Source organism: Elephantulus edwardii, unplaced genomic scaffold, assembly GCF_000299155.1.
Source record: "Elephantulus edwardii isolate Elephantulus edwardi_28Jun2011 unplaced genomic scaffold, EleEdw1.0 scaffold00006, whole genome shotgun sequence".
NCBI classification, from domain to species: Eukaryota; Metazoa; Chordata; class Mammalia; order Macroscelidea; family Macroscelididae; genus Elephantulus; species Elephantulus edwardii.
The window spans coordinates 31,312,725-31,336,091 of NW_006399756.1; the positions used below are offsets into that span (position 1 = coordinate 31,312,725).

Genomic DNA, 23,367 nt, shown 5'->3' on the forward strand with positions numbered 1-23,367 from the left:
TTGATCAGATTCTTTCAACACATGAGAGACGCTGTAGACCAAGAAACTTTAGATATTTAGTTTAGCCTCCCCTCTGGTGTGGGAGACTGGACATCTCTTATAATCTAATCTATTTATGAACCACATTGAATACCGAGACAGGAATTTCACTGAAGTCACCTCTGTCTTGTACTTCATAGCCCCAGAGAGACCTGTACTTAAAAAAAACTCACTGCCATCCAATCGACTACATAACTCAGCAACGCTGTAGGACAGAGCAGAACTGTCCCAGTAGGTTTCTGAGTCTATAAATACTGAAGGAAGCAAACCTCTTGTGGAGTGGATGGTGGGTTTGAACTGCCAACCTTTCCCAACATATGTTTTAATAATAATAAATTATTATTATTAAAGATGCTTAGGGTTGGAGCCACATACTAAGATTTCATTTAGCCAGTTCTAGCACAAGCCATGGCCTGAAGACGAGCATCTTTCTGGGATAGATTCCTGGGAGACCAGTCTAACTGGTGAATCGTGAGGTGCTCACGCACTAGGTAAGTATGGAAAGTTGCTTCAGAATAGCAGCTGCCCTCAAAGACGTGTATCCCTTCCTCCTATGTCTTTTTCATGTTAAATGGCTTCTCACCTTGCCTTTCAACAGGCCGTTGGGGCCCAAGACCTTATTGAAAATATGTTTTCCTACGTGAGCATCCACAGCCGACAGTGGGTCATCCAGGATGTAGGTGTCTGAATTCTGATAAGTTGCTCTGGCCAAGCTGATTCTCTGCTTCTGACCCCCGCTGAGATTTATACCCTGAGGAAGAAAATTATGTTCATTAAGTACGACTTTGTGGTCTTGCCTTCATAGAGTCATAAAACAGAAGTAAGGGAGAGATTTCCCTCAACAAAGCACGAAAGGTTTTTTTAATCTTACAAGTTCCTTTATACAAATATCTTTAATTAAAATAGGTAATTTTTTTGCTCAATAATTAAATTTGTTTTCTATCATATATTCTATCCCATATGATTTATTGCCTCTGCAAATCCACTGGAGGGTCAGCTATGAGTCAGTTCCGACTTGAAGGTACACTATAACAACAGTCATATTTATGTACTATATTTGTTTTTCTACACTCCACCTTGAGGGAGCTTTGGTGGTCTAGTGGTAAAAAGCTGCACTGCCAACCCAAAGGCATACTGTTCAAATCCACTAGCTGCTCCCTGGAAGAAAGATGGGCAATCTCCTCCTGTGTCAATTACTGCCACTGAAAACCCGCTGGAGGGTCAGCTATGAGTCACTCCTGACTCTACATAACAACATAACAAACAACAACAAACTTTCACTTAAAAAAACCCCAAGACTTGCTGTTCTGCTGCTTAGAGGAAAGGTGGCCTAGTTTTGATGCATGTAGCAGCCCTCAGCTTAGCTGTATGAAAACCACTCAACTGATTTGTCACTGGCACAATGAGCTCACAAACGTTCACTTTTAAGAGAATGTAGAGCAAGGCCAAAATGTCTTTATTTTGTCCATAACTCTAGAACTTCAAATAGTGTCTGGCATACAGTAAATGCTCAATAAGTGTACGCTAAAGCAATGATGACAATGACTCTAGAATCACATCTTCCCTAGTTTTCTAAGATCTCAAGATCCTGGTCCCTAAAAGACTGCTGTATTCATTTTTAGTACCAAAGTAGGAGGATGAACATGGCCTGATATGTAGCAATCAGGAATTTAAAACTAAATTATGGTATACCCAAATAATGGAATACAAAATAGTTATTAAAAAGTTGTTTTATCCCAGAGGTGCACGGTTTGAATCCACCAGATGCTCTGCCGGGGAAGGAAGGACAATCTCCTCCTGTACCAGTCAGATCTGATTTGACGGTACACTCACACAAAAATAATAAAATAAAATAAAGAAAGTTAAAAAAAAAAGTTGTTTTAAAGAAAAGCATTTAATAACTTGGAAGTATAACTCACAATTCCCAACTTACTAAAGCTCTCCCTTGACCATTACTGATTTACTGATTAGGGTCAGTACAATGAGGCTCTGATCCCCCTTTTGTCCTTCTCCCTGTGCAATAAATCTTGGGTTAGTCAAATTAATTTTATCTCTCTTCTCCTTGGATTTATCACTTTTGGTTTTAAATACATTATTTCTATATTCACTTACAGGTACAAAGTTTAAAAATTCTAAGTGATTTGTTCACAATTTTGTTATGAATTTATTTGTATCCTCCTAAAATATGGTGGTCTAGTGGCAAATGGCTGCGCTGCAATCCCAAAAGCTGTGGTTCGAATCCTCCAGCTCCTCCTCAGGATAAAGACAGGCAATCTCTTCCCATGCAATTAGCCTCTTCTTTAAGCCCACGAAAGAGTCAGTTTTGGGTCAGTTCTGATTTGATGGTACACAGTAACAATAACAAAATGTGCCAAAACAAAAGGGGGAAATGCCACATTAAAAGAGATAAACAGAAGATTTCAAAGGGCAGGCCAAGAAGACAAAGCAAAGTATTAATACAGTCCTGTATGTGCTCATCAGGCAGTACAAAAAAAATCTGAAAGACAGTTACCTGGCCAACTGACTGGAAAAGATCCCTATTTGTTTCCATTTCCAAAAAAGGTGATCCAAAAGAATGTGAATATTATCAAACGATATCATGATTATCACATCCAAGCAAAATCTTGCTGATGATTAAAACTGGCTAGAACAGTACATTGACAGAAAAATGCATCAACTTCAGCTGGATTTAGAAGAAATTGTGTCACAGGGATATCACTGCTAATGTCAGATGAATCATGGCTAAACGCAGGAAGTACCGGGAGGTTATCTATTTGTATTTTATGGATTATGCAAGAGCATTTCAGTAGGTGGATCACAACAAATTATGGCTAACTTTGAGGAGTATTGGAATCCCAGAAATCTATACCTATACCAAGAAGTTGCTATCTCAACAGAGCAAGAGAATACTGTAGGGTTTAAAATCAAGAAATGTGTCCATCAGGACTGTATCCTTTCTCAATACCTATTCAATCTGTGTGCTGTACAAATCATTCAAGAAGCTGGACTTGATGAAGGAGACTATGACATTCGGATCAGTGGAAGACTCACCAATAACCTGTGTTATGCAGATAACACAACCTTGTTCTCTGAAAGTGAAAAGGACTTGAAATATTTGCAGTAGAAGATCAAATCCTTCAGTATATATTGTTGTTATGTGCTAAGTGGCTTGCGACTCACAGCATCCCTATGTACAACATCCATAAACCCTACTCTGTCCCGTGTCAATCGCACCGTCTCTGACACATCCAACCCGATTACCCCAGTCACTGAACCAATCCACCTCATAGAGGGTCTTCCCCTCCTGCGCTGTCCATCTCAATAAAAAGTCTTCAGCAGTGGACCAACAGATAACATCATGATAAATGAGGAAAAGACTAAAGTTATCAATGATTTAATCTTATTGTATCCATAATTAACACTCTTGGTACCAGCACTCAAGAAACAAAAGATGTGTCACATAGGGAAAATCTGCTCTCAAAGACTTCTCTAAAGTTCTCAAGAGCAACAATATCAGTTTAAAGAGTAAGGTGCACCTGATTTAATCTATAGCCTTTTCTTTTTTTTTTTAATTTCCTTTTTTTTCTATAATTATATTTTATTAATTTTCATAAACATTTACAGAGATTTTGGGCTTCCACTCATTCATTGTTGCACTATTCTCTCTACCCTCCTCCCAGGGTGTTCTTGTCCAAATGCCACAGTGCTTGTCAAAGCCAGTTCTGATTAATCTTCTTTGTCAGTGTATCCTTTGCCATTCCCTATCACTCCTCCCTGAGAGAGACTTCACCCTGAGTCATAAGGAAAAGGGGACAGCGTATTCTCTTAGCTACTTCCTGCTGAAAAGGGACGCTGTGGGTTTCAGGGTGAAGATCTTCTCTCACTACTCTAAAGGGCCCCTTTAGCAGTAGGAAACACATAGACTATTATGGAGATTGATTTTGGAATTCAGATGCACTCTTATTGATTGTGCTTGGCTGTACATGTACATATCCTTCAAGATGTATCATGGGGGTGTTGCAACCTAGAAGACACAAATTTGACTAACAAGTTATAAGTACATGAGTCCAAATATTATGGAAAAGTAAAAGAAAAGATTCTTTCATTGTTTTACAAACCCTCCCCCAGGTCCCCTCCACCATGTAGCCCTCGCTCTAGTCTCCTGTGATGACAGATATACCCAGTTATAGCCTTTTCAATTACTTGCTGAAAGTTGGGAAATGAATAATGATGACAAAATTGTTGCCTTTGAGTTGCAGTGTTGGAGAAGAATACTGAATTTCCCAGGGACTGTCAAAACAACAAACAAATATGCCTTGGAAAAAGTGCAATCAAGATGCTTCTTGGAGGCAAGGATGATGAAATTTTGTCTTACATTCTTTGGGCGTGTTTTTAGGGGGTGCCAGTCCTTGGAGAGAGATATCAAAGCTTAGAAAGGTAGAGGATTAGCAAAAGAGAGAAAGACCCTCAATGAGATGGATTGATACAGTGACTGTAATAATAGAATCAAGTACATTAGAGTTGATGAGAATGTCACAGGACAGGACAGGACATAGATCTCCTGTTCACTGGGTAACTATGAGTTGTAGTTGACACCGTGACACCTAATGAAAACAACAAAATAAGCATTGCAAATCCTAGTTTCTATGCCATGGCTTTAATCCCATTTTGGAAGTGGCTGTTGTTGTTATGTTAATGAGGCAGACTTAGTACAAGATATCTTTTTAGTCAGTTTCTTTTCCCCTTTCAGTACTTAGAGTGAATATTTACAAATCAGATTGGTTTTCATTTAATCACATTTTATTCTATAATATTGACTACAATTATTTGATGCTGTTAATTACAATGTCTGACTAACCTTTTACTGTATAATGCCTTTCCATTCACTCAATTTAATAAATGTCTATTATATATTTATGGATTTTTATTCCCCTCTATTTCCTTTCCCCTTCCTGGTAACCACCTAAGAATGATTTTATCTCTGTTAGCCTTTCTTTAGTGGTTTTGTTTATTTTTTATAGTAGTGGTTTTAGACAATATATCTTTTTTGTGACTGTAAATCAATCTCTTCTGAGATATGAAAGAAATTGAGTAAGTAAGCAGAGGAGAGATGGGATCAGATAGGAGCCAAGATACAGGGAAGTCTCCAAGGAACCAGGAACCAGAAGCTGAAAAGACAAGGAGCATCCCCCAGAGCTGACAGAACGTTCTCCAGAGCATGTGATCTGAATTCAGGGTGCAATCCTCCTAAATCATGAGAAAATAAAGATCTGTTTACTTATACAATATCCATTTACTTGTTGCATTTCTGTTACGTTGTTGTTGAGTATTGTTAAGTTGGAGACCTATAGCTGACCCTCCAGCATATTTTCCCAGGGAGTGAAATACACAGGAGACTGCCCCACCTTCTCCCATGGAGCAGCTCGTGGGTATGACCTGTGTACCTCTGGGGGATAGCAGTACAACTTCTTATCTCTAGGCCACCAGAGCTTCCTATATCTGTCACAGCAGCACAAAATAAATAAACAAAGCATGCTGCAAATATGACTATCAAAATGGGTCAACCAATTTTAATCACCTTTTCTTTTTCATAATCCCTACTTTTCCTCAATATTTTTTTCATCCCTTCAAAGTCCATTGATGCCCAAATACCTTCTCTCCGATTTCAGCCAGATCTCTTCCAGGCAGTATTTCCAAGTCTGGGAGAAGGGCACAAGCCTCTAGAACTTGCTGATACTTCTTTTCATTGAACTCAGATCCAAAAAGGATGTTGTCCTTTATGGTGCCATTCTGGATCCAAGACTGCTGTGGGACATAGGAAATAGTGCCCTGGAAGGGAAAGGAGCAAATGGACTTTAAATTTGAAGAAATATTTATCTGGTGCCCAACCATCTGATATTTATAACTATGGTTTTCTCTGAACAATGAGAAAATACTCTACATCCTAACCCCTTCTTAGTGTTTCTATTTTGGGGGGGTGATCCCATTCTAGCCACAATCCTGAAGATCAGAGACTGAGTGTACATGCTACTTCTAGATTTGTTTTAGTAAAACTTGAGTGAGCAGGACCATCTGCATGCTAACACCGACTGAGGGAAGAGTACAGAAGACCTTCTAGAAAGCAGGAATTGTTTGTTGTTGCGTGTTGTTGAAACAGAACTGACTCAGCTGATCCTCCAGTAGATTTTCAGAGTCAATAAACTGCCTTTGAGACTGTAGCATAGCTTCTTATCTCTAGGCCAGTATTGTTGCTGTTTTGGTAAGTGCTGTAGAGTCAAGTCATAGTGATTCCATGAACAGTAGATCTGAATGTTGTCCTGTCCTGCACTATCTTTATCATCCTTGACACTGTAGACACTGTACCAATACAATTCATTGAAGGTCTTCCTTTCCCTGTTTGGCCCTCCACCTTTTCCAAGGACTACCCTCTCCTGACAACATGTCCAAAATCAGTGAAAGGAAGCCTCATCAACTTTGCTTCCAAAGAACATCTCTGGCTCCACTTTGTTGAACACATTTCTGTTCTTTTAGCAATCCATGGGACTCTTCTTCAATATCGCAACTCAAATGCAACAGTTCTTCTGTCATCCTTACTCATTTGTCCAGCTCTGAGATGCATAGTAGGTGAATGGAAAGACTGTGGCTTGAATCAGGCACAGAGGCTGTTCAGAGCTCTTCTCCAACACTACAGCTCAAAGGCATCAATTCTTCTGCGATCCTTAGTCATTATCCAACTTGCAGAGGCATAACAAGCAGAAACTATGGCTTGCATCAGGTGCACCTTAGTCTTTAAACTGACATTTAAAGCTCTTTAGCACTTTGGAGAAGTACTTGTCAGCAGATTTTCCCAATCCAACATTTCTTTTGACTTTTTGACTGCTGTTACCATGGGTGCTGATTGTGGATCCAAGTAAAATGAAATCACTGACTACTTCAATCATTTCTCCATCTATCATGATATTGCCAGTCACGAGGACTTTTTTTCCTTGATGTTGCCATGCAACCAATATTAAAGGTTGTAGTCTTTGACCTTCTGTAGCAAGTATTTCAATAGTTTGTGTATGTGTATCCTTGTTTATTCATGCAGGTTTTTAAGAGGCTAGAAGTCTGAATTGAAGGCACCGGCCCTAAGAGAAGGCTTTAAAATCATTCAAGTTTGAGTGATATGCTCCAATATCTTTTCCTCGTTGTTGTTGATAGGTTCAGACTTCTAGTGACCCTCAGGACAACAGAATGAGACACTGTCTAGTCCTGTGATGTCCTTGCAACTGTTGCCATGTTTGAACCCACTGTTACAGCCATGATGTCAATCCACTTGTGGAGGGTCCTCTTTTTCCAAGCCCTTTATTTTACCAAGTGTGATTTTCTCCTTCAGGGACTGGTCCCCCCAATAACATAATCCATATATCAGACTAAGTCTCACAATCCTTGCTGTAAGGAGTGTTTTAGCTATAATTTTTCTAAGACAAATTTGTTTGTTCTTCTGAGAGGCCATGGTGTATAGTCAATATTGTTCATCATAATTCAAATGTGGCAATTATTTTTTCAATCTTCTCTAGTCACTGTCCTGTTTTCACCTACATATGAGGTGACTGAAAATGCCATGGCTTGAGTTAGGAACATCTTAATCCATGACAACAGTTCAGAAAAAGAGATGTTGGACTGGAGTGGGGAGGGAAGAAATTATGCAACAATGAATGAAATTTTTTTTCAAGTGAATTGAGGGGGTAGGGAGAAAAATGTGCAACAATAAATAAATGGAAATCTAAGTTTCCTGAAGACTTTCATTAAAATAACAATAAAAAAGGATTATTCTTTTAAAGAAGATATTTATTTTTTATTTTTTGTGTGAGTGTACCGTCAAATCAGATCCGACTCATACAGGAGGAGATTGTCCCTCGATCCCTGGCAAAACATCTGGTGGATTCGAACCGTGCGCCTCTGGGATTGTAGTTGCAGCTCCTTGCCACTAGGCCACCAGAGCTCCCCTAAAGGAGATATCTTTGCTTCTCAATACCTTAGTCTTTTGTAGCAGATTTGCCCAGTGCAATACATTCTTTGATTTCTTGACTTCTGCGTAAGTGGGTGTTGATTGCAGAGATGAATAAAATGAATTTTTTTACTATTTCAGTATTTTCCCCATTTTTCATGATGTTGCTTACTGGTCCTTAGGGAAGATTTTGTCCCCCTCATAGTCCATACTGGTGGTACAGTCTCTGAACTTCATCAATAAGTGCTTCTAGTTCTCTTTACTTTCATAAACAAGTTGTGTCATCTACATAATGTAGGTTGTTGATGAGTCTTCTGCCTCCATTCCTGATCCTGTGTTGTTCTTCTTATAGTTCAGCTTCTCTAATGATTTTTCCAGCATACATATTGAACAAGTGTGGTTAAAGGATATAATCTTTACACACTTTTTCTTATTCTATTCAACTGAATGCTTTTCGGTCTATAAGGACAGTGTTTCATGGAATTCTCACTCTTCAAAATGTTAGCCATAATTTGTCATGGCCATATAGTTGAATGCCTTATATAGAAAATAGTGCACAAGTAAACATTTTTCTGGTTTTTTTTTCTCTGCTTTCAACCAACACCTATCTGACATGAGCAATGAAACCCCTCATCCCATGTCCTCTTCTGAATGTGGTTTGAATTTCTGGCACTTCTTTGGAGATGTGCTTCTGCAATTATTTTTAAATTATTTTCAGCAAAACTTTACTTGTATGTGATATTAATGCTGTTGTTTGATAATTTCCACATTCTGTTGGATCATCTTTTTTTTTAATTAATACAAATATGGATTTGTTGGTTGGCAAGATAGCTGTCATATTTTTCAGTATCAATGACTGAGCACTTAACAGAGTTGCAAGCATTTGTCAAAATATCACAGTTGGTATTTTGTCAATTCCTGGAACCTTGCTTTTTGATAATGCCTTCAGTAGAGCTTGAACTTTTCCCTTCAGTCATTGGTTCTTGATTATATGCTACTTTCCTAAGTGGTTGAACATCAACCAATTTGTTCTGGTACAATGACTCTGAGTATACTTTCCATGTTCTATGATGTTTCCTGAATTGTTCAATATTTTACTTAAAAAAAATCAACATTTAAACTTGAGGCTTTACATTTTTTTCTTACTTTTTGAGCTTGATAAATGACAAGAATGTTCTTCTGGTTTTCTAACATCTTTTTCTAAGGGCCTATGATTTTTATTCCACAATTTTGCAGAAGTTGAACTTTTTGGAAACATGTATCTAGTTACAGCAGAGATGGATATAATTTGAAGGCAGATTTCTCTAACAGTTATCAAACACTAGTATGCTAATGAGAATCACCTGGGGAACCTTAAAGATGCAGATTCTCAGTCCTTATTCCAAGAATCTGAATATGAAAACTTGGAAGATTCCTTTGATTCACATGTCCATCAGCTTTCTCTAAGAATGTATTTAGAGAAACCAAAGCAGTGGTTACCAGATGCTAGTCCTCAGTGCTTCCTCCCAAATGTGAAGGCAGCACTCACTGTGGCCCATATTTGAGTGTTGGAAGTCTTCATCATTTGCATTTCCTCTTACCTTGATAGTAATGTGTCCGTGGACATTTTCCATTTCTCCTAGGATGGCTGACATCAGGGAAGATTTCCCAGACCCCACAGTGCCCACCACAGCCACTAAGTGGCCTGGTGTAACATCCAGGTTGACACTGAAAGAAAGAAGGGTATTTAAAGAGATACCATGTTATTCAAGAATATTCAAGTCACCCGGACTTCCAATGGGAGATTGGAAGGAGATTTCCCCTCGAGATTGGAAATATTTGCCTTGGATATATAAGGTCTCATGGCATAGTGTTTCTATGATTTTTTTTTCTTTTAGCCCCAAGGACCTTGAAAGTGAGCCTTGATTTGTCTAACTCACCTATAAGCTGTCTGTGCCCAATGTGGGCTTCATGTGTAGACATTCCCCTAGAACCAGCATGATGCCATTGAACAAGCCCCAGATTAGGTGCTTGAACCAGAGACCTGGTTCAAGTCTCAATTTAGTCACTGCTAAGCTGTATGAACTTGGGAAGGTCACTTCCTCTGGAATTAGGATCCATATTTATCATGAGGCTTGACTAGATTAGTATTTCCCAAACTTGACTATCCAACACTTGCTAGATGCATAGAGTCCCTGACTCCTCCCTTGGAATTGTGTCTGACTAGGGAAGGGTATCTGATACAGGCCATGGTCTTCGCAATCACTTGTTATGCATCAGAGAGTTGGACAACGACTAGGGAGGATAGAAGGAGAATTGAGCCGTGGTGCTGGAGAAGAGAATTGAATGTACCATGGACTGCCAAGAAAACAAACAGATTAATCCTGGAGAGAGTTAAACCGAGCTGATCTTTGGAGGCAAGGATTCTGGGGCTTCGTCTGACATACTTTGGACATGTTGTAATGAGGGACAGGTCCTTGGAGAGGGACATCATGCTTGGTAGGGTGGAGGGACGGCTCAGGAGGGGAAGACCCTCTATGAGGTGGATTGATTCAGTGACTGGGGTAATCGGGATGGGTGTGTCGGAGGCAGTGTGACTGGCACAGGACAGAGCAGGGTTTAGGGCTGTTGTACATAGGGTCACTATGAGTTGCAAGTGACTTGACGGCACATAACAACAACAGCAGGGAAGGGTACGCACTAAGCTAGATTCCTGATAACCCTATACAAGACCTAGTCTTTGATTCCCTAAACAGTAGGAACATAAGGAACTTGTTCAGACTTTTGCTGAACCTGTTCATGGAAATGAAATTCCTTTACATATAAGCCAGTGAAGGAGAAACTATATCAAGTCTGTTCTATGTAAAAGGAGGCATTTGGATTGAGAGGATTATGAGTGGGGTTTCAGGTCTGATGAATCCCAGACCTGACCCCACAGTCACAGAGAATTCTATGTGACAGATGCAATGTTGAGGAGAGAGGCTCAAGATTTTTACTGGCAGCACATTAATCTAAAGATTCAGCCTGCAGTTTGAACTAACTCAACACACATCTCACTCTTTACCCATGTGTTCTGTAACACAGAATTTTCTAAGAACAGGACCGGCAAGAAGAATCAGCAGGATGGGGTGAAGGGCACTCACTCTCGGATTGTGGTTTCCGTGTCCCTGTCCCAAGTAAAGGAGGCCTCAGAAAACTTCACAGCTTTGTCTGTTGGGATAAAGACACCCCCCCACCATTTAAGTCAGATTAAGTCTCCACACATCAGTCTATCCATTCTCAGCTCTTGTATGTCCAATAGATCCAAGATCACTTCTGCAATATGCTAGCTGCTACACTAACTAGAGATGAAGCGTTTCCTGAAATGAGGCCCAAAGCAACTTCCATTCGAAGCCTTTTTAAACTTAGGAGTCCCAGGTCTGATAGTTAGCCCGCCTTCCTGTCCTACAGATATTCTCAATAAATGTCAAACCCTTCAGCAGCCCAGACTCCTTGTTTGACCTTCACCTCATATATACACCCACCCAGTCTTCATTCTGCATTCCAGACCACTGCTAGCTCTGGTCATAGGTACCTCTAATCCTTAAAACCTTCAAAATACATGCATTTTTTAATTTCCAAATCTACCTGCTCTGGTCCATACTGACTACTGATTTGGGACCTCCTCTGCAGGACACTTGCTTCTCCTCAGAACAACGGAACCTAGCTTTGTTTAGCAATCTTGCAAAGCAATATGCTTCAAACGAAAACATAATTAAATGAAAGTAGCATGCTGTTTTTATTACCTATTATGCAAACTAAAGTTCAAGAGAGATTCCTTAGCTTTCTTTTCTAATCCACTTACTGCTGCTAAGCCCACACATACAAAAATTATGGTACCACCACTGTGAATAAGTTTGGAAAGCAACTTCCAAATTCATTTACCAGAACTTGGGTCGTGACGAATGGCAGATGTATCCAAGTCATCCCCTCCCAAGTACTTCTCTAGACGTTCTGTGGAAACACTAGCCTGGGAGGAACACAGAAGATCTCAATAATAATCAAATAGCAAGCACAAGCAGGGAGATGTTTTCTAGAGTTGTAGCATCTGTTTTGGGTGTGGACATAGACATTTAACCTGCCAGGTTTCTTGCCCATAGATTTGTCATTTACCATGGCACAATGCCCTAAACTCAATGACATACATAGTCAGAACCAACTCATAGCTGACCCTTCGGCAATTTTTCAGAAGTTGTAAATCACACGGGAAGAAACTGTCCATCTTTCCCCTCTGGAGCTGCTAGAGGCTCTGAACCACCAAAGAAACACTGTCATTGGGTTAACAGCACAAATTCCTCCCAACTATGTTACCATGGCCAGGCCCTCCTTATCCCCTTATAGACTCACCTCTGCTCTGACCTGGGAATCACCCTGTCATCAAAGTTGATATACTGCAGTCACTCACTCAGTGGGTTCAATTCCAGTGCTATCACTCTTTGATCTTTGGCCCCTGAAACCAGCTCCTGCCTTCTTCTAAGATAAATTACCAATGCTCTCTGGTTCTGGTAAGTGGGCCTCTGCGTAGTCAGTCTTCTTTAACCAAGTCTAGACCTCTATGAAGGAGTTCTGGTGGCAGAGTATGCTTCTAACCAAAACGTCAACCATTTGAATCTACCCTCTGGTCTGTAAAAGAAGATTTACAATTCCAGAAACCTGATGGCGGGTTGATATGAGTCTCCACTGACTCTATGAGGGTGGGTTTTTGGCTTGGTTATACCTTGATGACTCTCTAGTATCCAAACTAATCTACTGCTGGGATCCTCTGGAGATGTAGTGCTGTCATAGCACCACGGCGACCATACAAGTCTCCACATGGTGCACGCAGGCAAAGCAGCTGAGAACCAGGGAGGATTTCAAAGAGCTTCCACAAGACGTTTCCTCCCTGCTTCCTTAACTTGCATGGAAGATGAGCAAACTTCTCACTGCCGCTCGGGTTTTGAGGAAGGGCTTTCTGCCCTGCCCCCTTCTTGTTTGTTGTTGTTGTTATGTCCTGTGGAGTTAGAACCAACTTACAGCTGACCCTCCGGCAGGTTTTCAGAGGCAGTAAGTTTCGTGGAAGGAGATTGCCCATATTTCCTCCACAGAGAAACTGGAGGATTCAAACATCATGCCTTCGGGTTGGCATCACAGCTCCTTACCACTAGGCCACTAGAGCTCCCTTGCCCTCTTCTTAAGTTGCAATTATCCACCCACCCAATGCTGTAACTTCCAACTCCGTACAAACCTCCACTGAGCTGCCAAGGCTGTAAGTCCTCATGGGAGGAGCCCGCCCATCTTTCTCTTTTGAGGCGGCTGGTGAATTTGAACTGCTGAACTTTTGGGTTAGCAGCCCAATGCATTACTCACTGTGCCACTAGAGCTCCTCTCGAGTCCAATGGCAGGCTCTAAAACTATTAATAGCAGCATGAAACCAGCTCCTCTGCAACCAACATCTCCCCATGTTACCGCATTGTTCGGTCTCTCATTTCAATTTCATCTCAGAGGACATGCGACACAGACAGCTTACATCTTTGCTTTGCTGGCAAAAATGTCTGAACCCATGAGGATCACATTGCTTCATTACGGCCCAAATCTGCTGACCTGGCTTGATATTCTCAAGGATAGGAAGGTTTCTTCCTAAACCTTAGTCCTTCCTGTAAGGGGCTTTGGAGATCTAGAGGGTTAAGAGTTGTACCACCAACCCAAAGGTAAGTTGCTCGAATCCACTACCTTCTCATGAGAAAGATGGCTATTCTCCTCCTGTGACCACTTACAGCCTCGGAAAATCTTCTGGAGAGTCAGCTATTAGCTGGTTCTGACTGGATGACACATAACAACGAGAGTCCTCATGCCATGAACTAACTGAACCCAGCCCCCTCTGGATCCATGCAGATCACCTGCTCGTGGCCTCATAGTCACCACACTCTATCTCCCTGTCATTATGTCAGTCAGGTAGTCTCACATCTGCCATCTGCCCTGGGAATTTTCTGTTGATCTCTGCTATTTATTCCATCTCTGTTCTCTGACTGGACACTCTCTGGCCCATTCAAGGTCTACCAAACTCCAAACATATTTTCCAACACTTGACATTCAGTTGTGTTAGGATTTTACTAGCAAATGTTTTTTCTCTTTAAAAAATTATTTTATTAATCTTAATGAACATTTACAGAGATTTTGGATTTCCGTTCATTCATTGTTGCATTTTTCTCCCTGCCCACCCCTCCCCCGCCCCAAGTTCACTCTTCTCTTTGAAAAGTAAAATTCTTTCATTGGTTTTTCTTTCTGTTTATGTCATATTAGCCCTGAAAAATCTGTAGAAGTTTATTATATACAAAGGATTAGCAGCAGTAAACTCATTAGAAAGGAAAGCTAAGGAACCTCTCCTGAACCCAAACCTGTATGTTTTTGTTGCTGTTATGTGAGTTGACTACAACTCATAGAGACCCTAGGAACAGAATTAATAAAACCAGCATACTGCTTTTATTTAGATAATTTTTTGGTAAATCTCAGAGAAACTAACTGGGTAAGGAGCTAAGAAAGGTTCTAAGGCTAATCATAATAATTACACTAAAGCTTTCATAAGCATTGCCTCCTTGAGGCAGATAAGATTGGTGTGATTATCCTTATCATCAGATAAACTAGGGTTCAGAGAGCATGTTGATATCCAGAGACCAAACAGCTCTGTGGTTAACAATTATCTAGCAGAACTAGACCTGGGATAGACATGTCAGACATTCTGGAATCTAAGGCTTTTAACCTAAATAAGCCCATAGCTGGGAACATTGCTACTTACCTGCAGAACAGAGGCAATTACCATCGGAAGCATACCCAAGGGAAAACGTAGAATATTGAAGAGTGTGATGGAAGTGAAGGCCTTTTGTGCATCCAAAACATTGTTGCTATCCACCAGGACGTAAACAGAAAATGTTGTCACAGACACCTGGGAAGAACCAAGTCATAAGCAATTTATTGCTAAAAAAGAAGCCTTGTCCTGAATCTCAAAAGCACAGTACAGACAACCTTCAATTTACAAGGAGTTTCATTCTGGTACCTCAGTCATAGTAGGTACTGGTGTAAGTAGAATATGGCATTTTTTAAAAAAAAGTCATTACTATTTATTATTAGTATCTTCATAAATCTGCTCTTTAACTTCAGGAGATTGGAAACACTATGTATAAGCTACAGATAATAAGATCAACAACTCGCCATACCATTTGCAGTACATATTACTAGTGATGTTGTTGTTGTGTGCCATTGAGTCAGAACTGACTCATAGCTGACCCTTCAGCAGGTTTTCAAAGGCAACTGGTGGCATTGTGATAGATGGAGGAGAGATTGAGATTATTAACCGTTTCAGCTTGCTCAGTTCTACAACCAACACTCTTGGCACCAGCAGTCAGGAAACCAAAATGCAAACTTCATTAGGGAAATCTGAGGTCAGGGACTGTCAGGCCCAGACCAAGGTCAAGAGGGAGAATAAAGGATTCAAAGAATATCAACATGTCAACAAAGGGAGTTAACAGCCTTGTCCACATGGTTAAACCACAATGGATGGTCCCTCCCTTCCCTCCCTAAAGACCCTACTATCAAAACCTGCCCTAACCCACCTTAGAGCATGGTTTTACCCTGGTCTGTTTCTCTCTCCAGACCAAAGAATTCCACCTAGTAGCTCCCTTAATAAAGCTTCCTTGAGCTGTCTCTCTTTCTCTCTGGTCCCTTCCTTGAGTCCTTGGCCTTATATCCAGTGTGAAAGTCTCCAGAGTGCTGAAGAGGAAGGAGATCTAGAGACTAAGTCTAGAGTCTAAGAGTCTAGAGACTAAGGTGCACCTGTTCCAGGCCATGAGTCTTCACAATTACTTGCTATGTAGTAGAGAACTGGACAGTGAGCAAAGACGACAGAAGAAGAATTGATGCCATTGAGTTGTGCTGCAGAGTTGTGAATATACCATAGACTGACAGGAGACCGAACAGATATGTCCTGGAGAGGGTGAAACCCTCCTTGGAGGCAAAGATTTTGAGACTCCATCTCATGTATTTTGGACATGTAGCCAAGAGGGACTGGCCTTTGGAGAAAATATCATGCTTGGAAGGGTGGAGGAACAGCACAGAAAAGGAAGGCCCTGGACGAAATGGACTGACACAATAACTGGAGTAATGAGGGTAGGTGTATCACAGGCAATGAGATTGGCTCAGGATGGGGCAGGGTTCAGAGCTAGTATGCATAGGGTTGCTATTAGTCTTGGTCACATGATGACACATAATAACAACAACAAATCAAATGGGAGGAGACTGCCTATTCTCCCAATTATTAGTGATAAGATATACAAAACAAGAAAGAAAAGGACAAGTGTTAGGTATAATTTGTTATAACTCAAGTACATTATAAAGTTGAGGACCAACCACAGAGAGTTGAAGAGGATCTTATCAATTATTCTAACTTCCTCAAGTTTACTCATAAGAACATTGAGCCCAGAAGGGGAAATAAATTGTCCAAGGTCACAGTCAATTAATGACATTACTGGGCAAGAGTTTGGTACCAACATTTCTTTCACTATATACTCATACTGCCTCCTCAGGAAGATAAGAAACTCTTCTACGCAAATTCTGCCTGGTTGTCACATTCGTGCTGAAAATATTAAAAATAGCATCCAAGCGTGTAACCAAAGTTTCAAGATTTGAGAGTGAGGGTTGAAGGTGGGGTCATGAGGTAGCTCTATTAGTATGAGGGGGGTTGAAAAGCGAGTTTGAATCCTCTGGACTTCAACAACAGCACTTCGGGGTGTTGGACATTCTACATAGACCTGTCCCTCCAGGAAGCTGATCCAAGGTCAAAGCATACACAAGCATTGACTCCTCTGCTACTCACCATGACCGGGCTTAAGAATAAGATGAACATAATCACAGACTGTACTTTAGCAAAAGTCAACAGGTTCTTGAGCTCTTTCTTCCGAAGGTTGTAGATTTGGTTTTTGAATGAAGGTTCCCAGGCAAAATATTTTAGGATCTAAGAAATTTAAAAAAGAGCATTGTTCAGACCATTGTCCTGAAGGGCCACCGGGTATGTCTCATCTAACCATGTTTTAGAACACAGTGTCTAAAGTATGGACAGGTGGAAATCCAGATTATGAAATGTGATTATAGAAAGGTAGTATGTAATTGTAGAAAACCTATTCTGTGTCCCAAGCTTTTTATATATATTATTTCACTTAATCCTTTAAACATCTTCAGTGTGGCCAACTGTCCCAGCTTGCCCAGCATTAAGAGGGTTTACTGGATTTAGGGTCCTCAGTGTTAAAACTTGAAAAGTTCTGGGCAAACCAGAGCAAGAAGGCCTTCCAACCTATGTAGAATTATTGTCCACTTTTCTCCAGTGAAGTAACAGGCTCGTCAAGGAAATAACTTATTCAAGTTCACTAAGCTGGAATGCGGTAGAGCTCAGACTCAAAGACTCTACCTTCTTAATTTTGTCATATTTTTAAAAAGCCATAGCAAAAAAAAAAAAACAAACGAAGCGCTAGAGGCACTGGAAAAACAAAAAAAAAAAAAAAAAAAAAGCCATAGCAGAAATCTTTTAAAGGGATGTCTATTTCATTTTTAAGAAGTTTAGGGTAAAGTTAAAAAATAATCCATGAATTTAAAAAAATTAACAATAAAACAATGTATTTTTCGTCACTTTTGGAGCATGAAAGCTGTTCTTTTGAAAGCTGTTAATAGAAAGAAGCAAACATGTATCCTATCTGCTGTGTAGTTTTCTCTAAAGAATTTCAATTAAGGAAACAAAATGAATGATAGAATCTTTTGCAAAATCTGATGATACATTGGGCTGATTACTTCGGGATTTTCATAGCAGTGATTTTAACACTGGTGTATATTAGAAACACACAAGGAGTTCTTAAGGAGCCTACTAGCACAGTGCACTATATACCTGGCTGTTAACCAAAAGTTGGAGGTTTGAAGCCCCAGCTTCTCTGTAGGAGAAAGATGAGCAGCCTTCTGTAAAGATTTACAGCCTCAGAAACCCAGTGTAGCCTCTAGATCTGTCCATTTACAGCAAATACAGAAGATAGGACAAATAACTTGGTTTAACGAACACACAATGGGGAAAGAAAGAGCAGAAAGGAGTACTGTAATTGAAAAAATGCTTATCTATTAAATGTCATATATGGATGGATTTTAGATCCTTATTGAAACAAACCAACAATTAAAAAAAGTAAAAGGTAATTGGGGACCAAACTGGATGGCTTCATGTGATTAATCCATTCCACGCCCCAGCCCATCTCAGCATGGGCTTCTGTTCTCCAGAAAGACATGTATATTAGTACAAAACTGTCTTTTACAAAAATAGCTGTTTCTAAGGGGGGGGAAAAGGTAATTGAGGGAATTTGAGGATATCAAAGAATGTTAATATTTTAGGTGTAACCTTACTATCATGGTTCTCTTTTAGAGGCAAATTATTTACAAAGGAAGTGACAGAATATCTGTTATTTGTACGTCATGAGGTAAGGAATGTTGAAATAGCTAAACTGGTTAGGTCCTGTTGCTAATTTTGAAAGTGAGGTGATTGATCTAAGAGGATTCATTATAGTACTGTCTCTATTTTTGCACATATTTGAAAATATGTACAATAAAATGGAAGAGCAAGATAAGAAGCATTTAGGGTAAATAAAGAGAAAGTAAGTTTTAAAATAGGGCTTGCCAGGAGGAGTTTTGTTATGTACCATCAAGGTGGAACCAACTCATATCTAACCCTCTAGGAGCTTTACAGTAGCAGTAGATGGCACAAGAGAAGACTGGCCATCTTTTTCCCACAGGGCTGGGCTGGCAGCATAGGTCCTTACCACTAGGCCACCAGAACTCTCCTAAAATAGGAAATTAAATGAGACAAGTGGGTAGAAAAACCAAAAGCTATCTGATGCTCCATTGGACCAGAAGCAGGAAGACACAACCTTTCACCAAGAGACATTTGGTCCATGAAATGCACTGCTTCTGGGTTCAATTCCTTACCTTGATTCCACTGAGAATCTCATTCATAATCTTTAAACGTTTATCTTTATTCTTCATATTTTTTGCCTGCCAGGAAAAAATAAAATAAAAACACAGGATGCTTCCATGAGAGAGAGAGAGAGAGAAAGAGAGAGAAAGAGAGAGAGAGAGAGATTGATTCCAGGTTTACTGCAGGTGCCAGGTCTCAAGGTGGGACAGCTATGCCTGTCACTTAAGAAGAACTTGAAGTGCCCAGCGTTAGGATACTAACTTTTTTTCTTTGCCCACACTATTCCCACTACTTAGGTCTTCCTTCTGATCCTTTAGCATGCCAATTTCATTTCTACCCCATAGCCTTTGCCTAACTGTCCTCTTCCCCCAAGTCCTTCTTCCTTTGTCTTTCCCAAAGTCCATTCCTTCCTAGTCAGGCTAGTGGCACTGAGATCACTTAACTGTTCCCTCCTCAGTGAGGCCTCTTGGGTACCTCCCACCTAAAATACCCACCTTCCCACTCACTGTCATATCACCCTATTCATTTTCTGTGTAGTACTAACTATAAGCTGTTATTTCCATTATTTAATTGTCTTTGCTTATGGCTCATCTCTCCAACCCTCAAGTGGAATGTAAGCTCAGTGAGAGAAGGAAACCTGTCTAGTTTTCAGTTATATTCCTCATCTAGAAAGATGGGCACTGTATATTTTTAAAAATCTATACTTGTAATTAAATGAATGATTTATAAACTCAAACCAATAAGTCTACCCACCCAAACGCTGATTTCTAGTAGAGCTAAGAGGAGCCTGCGGATAGCCCTTCTAGCTGGCTAAGAGTTAAAGCAGAGTAAGCAAAAGAGTTTAGATGTTGAAGAAGTTAGCCCAGAGTGACTGCTTCCTTACCTGAACAGTCTTATTCTTGTTGACCAGTGCTGCATTAAAGGGGATTAGAAGCACGAGCACCCCAACACCTACAAAGATGGAAGGTCCCAATTCTGCCCACAGGAAGTAGATTGATAAAATAATCTGCACTGTTGTTGACCACAGCAAGTGGATGTAGTTGGCCACATCCATGAGCTTCTGGGCATCCACAGACATCAGGTTCACTGTTTCTCCTACAGTGTACTCCCTTCTGGCTGAGTTGGATAAGGTCAGGGCCTAAAAAAAGAAAAATCAAGGTTGAGTCCATGTAGAAGCTCAATGACACTACTTCAGTAGAGGAGCTCTGGGAAGGAGAACATAATGGAATCTCCAGGTGAGCACAACTTCCCCAAGGAACTGTGCCTTCTTGTTTCCAAATCTTCCACAATATTGGTAACCTATTTAAGTTGTTAGACAAAAGCAGTTCTGAGGAAATAAAGCCTTTATCTATCAAACACTCTAGATTCACTGACAAGATTGTAATTTTGAGATGGATGCATCAGGTCTTCTCAGCTCAGTTTCATTAAGCATTTGGTTTAAATATTGGTGGTTTTAAGAGCTTGACCCTTGACTAGCTACACACACACACACACACACACACACACACACACACACACACATTGCTTTATTGGTGCCCAGATCCTGGTTTTGGTAGAAGTATTATAATCTTAAAACAATTAAATATCTTAGATAGATGGAAATTCCACAGTTTGAAGCCCAAGAAAAATTAGTGAAGAAAATTCCAGCAAGTCTATGCCTCAAACACGTGTAAAGTAAATACAAAAGTTAGGATATTATTCAGAGAAGGTTCGCAGTAAGAATTCACTATCATTAGGACCATCATTGTGAAGGTCATTACTACCAGCAGGAGCAGCATCATAATGATCATATTTCTTACTTTTGCATCTAACATGTTAAGTATCCTATTTCTCATGATGTCTTCTTGGGAACTATTACTCAATCTTTAAAAGATAACTTTTAAAGCATTCAATTGCTTATGTATATTTATAAGTTGGACTTATAAAATATCTTTTTTTTATAGTAGTTTATTTGCAAAATTAAAATACATTGATTTTCACACCAGATTCTTCCAATTTCACACACACACAAATACGCCCCCATGCCGTGACCAGCTTTGTTACTGACTTTACATTTTTCCCCCAAGCATTCTCATGTTGTTGAGAGAATGATCAGGTATCTGAACTTTTAAGGCTGAAAGAGAGATCCTGAATGGGACAGTTTGCTGGCATTTCCCTTGAGTGCACTGCCCCGCAGGTCCCCTTTAATGAACATGCATTTTACATTTTCATTTCCAAAGAAACATTTAAAGAAAGCTGCATGGTTACTCAAAATCAAATGTTGAGGTCAATTATCATCACATCATTTTTGCCTCGATCTTGAAATCATTCCCTCAAGCTTACTAAGCTTTTCTTTGGTTGTATTTAGCTTACCTTCTTATATACGGCAGCCATGATGGTGGATCGTACACTCATGCCCATCATAAAGCAATACTGAAAGTACCACTGCAGGCAAAAGGACTGGAGGAGAGCCACAACAAAGAGGAGAATTGCAAAGATATACCCAGTCCACACATATGCACCAGGATCATTTGAAAAGGCAATCAGCAGTCTGCCAAGAGAAAAATCAAGTAAGCGATACTCCCATCAGGCCTCCTCCAAAGGCTGTTTACAACACTTCTTGTTCATAGTGAGATATCTTACTTTACATTGTAGTAGCAAAAGTAACCAGAATGGCCAAACATCTTTAGGAAAAGAATCTAAAAAAAAATCTAGCAGCCTTACTGTTACTCTTGCTTTTGCCTGGAGATTGGGGGACAGATTGTAGGGTGATGACCAATGGCCATGAGAATAGACAGGGAAGGGAAGGCTCCAGAAAACCACTGCAATGCATCCACCCCCAGCTCCACTTAAGTAAAAGAGACTTTGTGGCTAGGTCGGGCAGGACGATCCAATTCCTGTATTCTAAAAGCCAGAGAAGAAATGAGCATGTGCATCTGTCATGAGGATGAAGGGGAAACGTATTCCCTGTTGAATGGTTCATTCATGCCATAGATCTCAGAGGATTGTAAAGTCTTGTCAGGATTAACCTGATCCTTCCACAGAAGACTGTAACTCGGGAGACACCACTACAGACACTTGACACAAAGCTCTCCTGGGGCATGCTTCTCACTCAGCCAAAGTTCAGCCATAGCAGTTTTGTTTTACAATAAAGAACTCCTAACATATATCTGTTGTTGTTGTTGTGTGCCATCAAGTCAGAATCTACTCACAGCTGACCCTCCAATGGGTTTTCAGAGGCTGTAAACCACAAAAGAGGAAACTGTGCAATTTCTCCTGAGGAACTAACTTAGTGCCTTTGGGTTAGACACCAGCGCTCAACAAATATCAAGGCGAACTAAAGTCTGCATTTCATCTTAGATCTTAAAAATGGTTTTCTCACAAATACAGTTCTGCAACGTGGAGGATAATCGTGAGCATCTTCAAATGGAAACGTAATGATAAGCTCCTGCCTCGACACACAAGGGACAAAAGCAGGGTGGCAGAGGTGGCCCCATGAGGACAATCTAAGGCCTGAGTACTCACTTAAGCAGCTGAGGATTCAGAAATAAGAGGATATCATGCACTAGCTTCAACAGGAACCCTTTTAGGAGTTGGCTGCGGAAAGTTCTGAAGAGGGTCTTCACCAACCAGGATCTGGGAAAGTCTTTTCTGATCTCAGATTCCTTTGATTTCTTTTTTTTCTTTTTAGTTTCTTCCTAGAAGCAAATTCAACAACAACGTACTCAGAGTCGGGAAGTGTAAGACTCTACACCAAAAGGCCCAGAGTGTTAGGCCTCTGAGCTCTTCCACTGCCTTTATTCAACTGTCTGCCTCCTCTTCACTGCCTGAGTGTCAGTTACTTTTCCAGCTCCCACTGCTGCTCTCCTCTCCCTCTTTCTCTTAGTCAATGCTCATAATCTGTTTCTGATTAGAAAACCAGGCGACTGAAATGGTAAGAACAGAGCAATCAAAACAAAGAAGAGACCCAGAGTGGTGGCCTGAGAGGCAATTTCAATAGTGAAGGTCAAGGACATGACAATATATTTCAGATATCTGCTCACTGGGAACTCATTGTCATCAAGTCAACTGCAACTCATGGTGACCCTACAGAACAGAGTAACACTGCCTGCAGGATTTCTTTTTTAATATTAGCTTTTCTTTTTCAAAGAAATTTTTATTATTATTAATTTTAATGAAAATTTACAGAAACGTTGGATTTCCATTCATTCATTGTTGCACTTTTCTCCCTGCCCGCCATTCAGTATACTCTTCTCTTTGAAAAGAAAAAATTCTTTCATTGTTTTACAATCCCTCCCCTAGGTCCACTCCACTATGCAACCTTCGTTCTAGACTCCTGTCATGACAAAAATACATAATCACATATCCC

The 23,367-nt window shown here is 40.3% G+C and overlaps 1 protein-coding gene across 1 annotated transcript in view; it reads right to left on the reverse strand.

The window, feature by feature from the left end:
* ABCC2 (ATP-binding cassette, sub-family C (CFTR/MRP), member 2) overlaps positions 1–23,367 on the reverse strand; it is a 66,116-nt gene that overhangs the window by 19,907 nt on the left and 22,842 nt on the right. The window contains exons 8-18 of the mRNA XM_006880036.1: positions 22,524–22,696; positions 21,372–21,549; positions 19,903–20,157; positions 19,031–19,096; positions 16,893–17,030; positions 14,820–14,966; positions 11,933–12,017; positions 11,152–11,218; positions 9,610–9,736; positions 5,692–5,868; positions 623–790 (exon numbers count right to left, since the gene is read on the reverse strand). Of these exons, the coding sequence (XP_006880098.1) occupies positions 623–790; positions 5,692–5,868; positions 9,610–9,736; positions 11,152–11,218; positions 11,933–12,017; positions 14,820–14,966; positions 16,893–17,030; positions 19,031–19,096; positions 19,903–20,157; positions 21,372–21,549; positions 22,524–22,696 (1,581 nt within the window). The remainder of the gene's footprint in view (positions 1–622; positions 791–5,691; positions 5,869–9,609; positions 9,737–11,151; positions 11,219–11,932; positions 12,018–14,819; positions 14,967–16,892; positions 17,031–19,030; positions 19,097–19,902; positions 20,158–21,371; positions 21,550–22,523; positions 22,697–23,367) is intronic.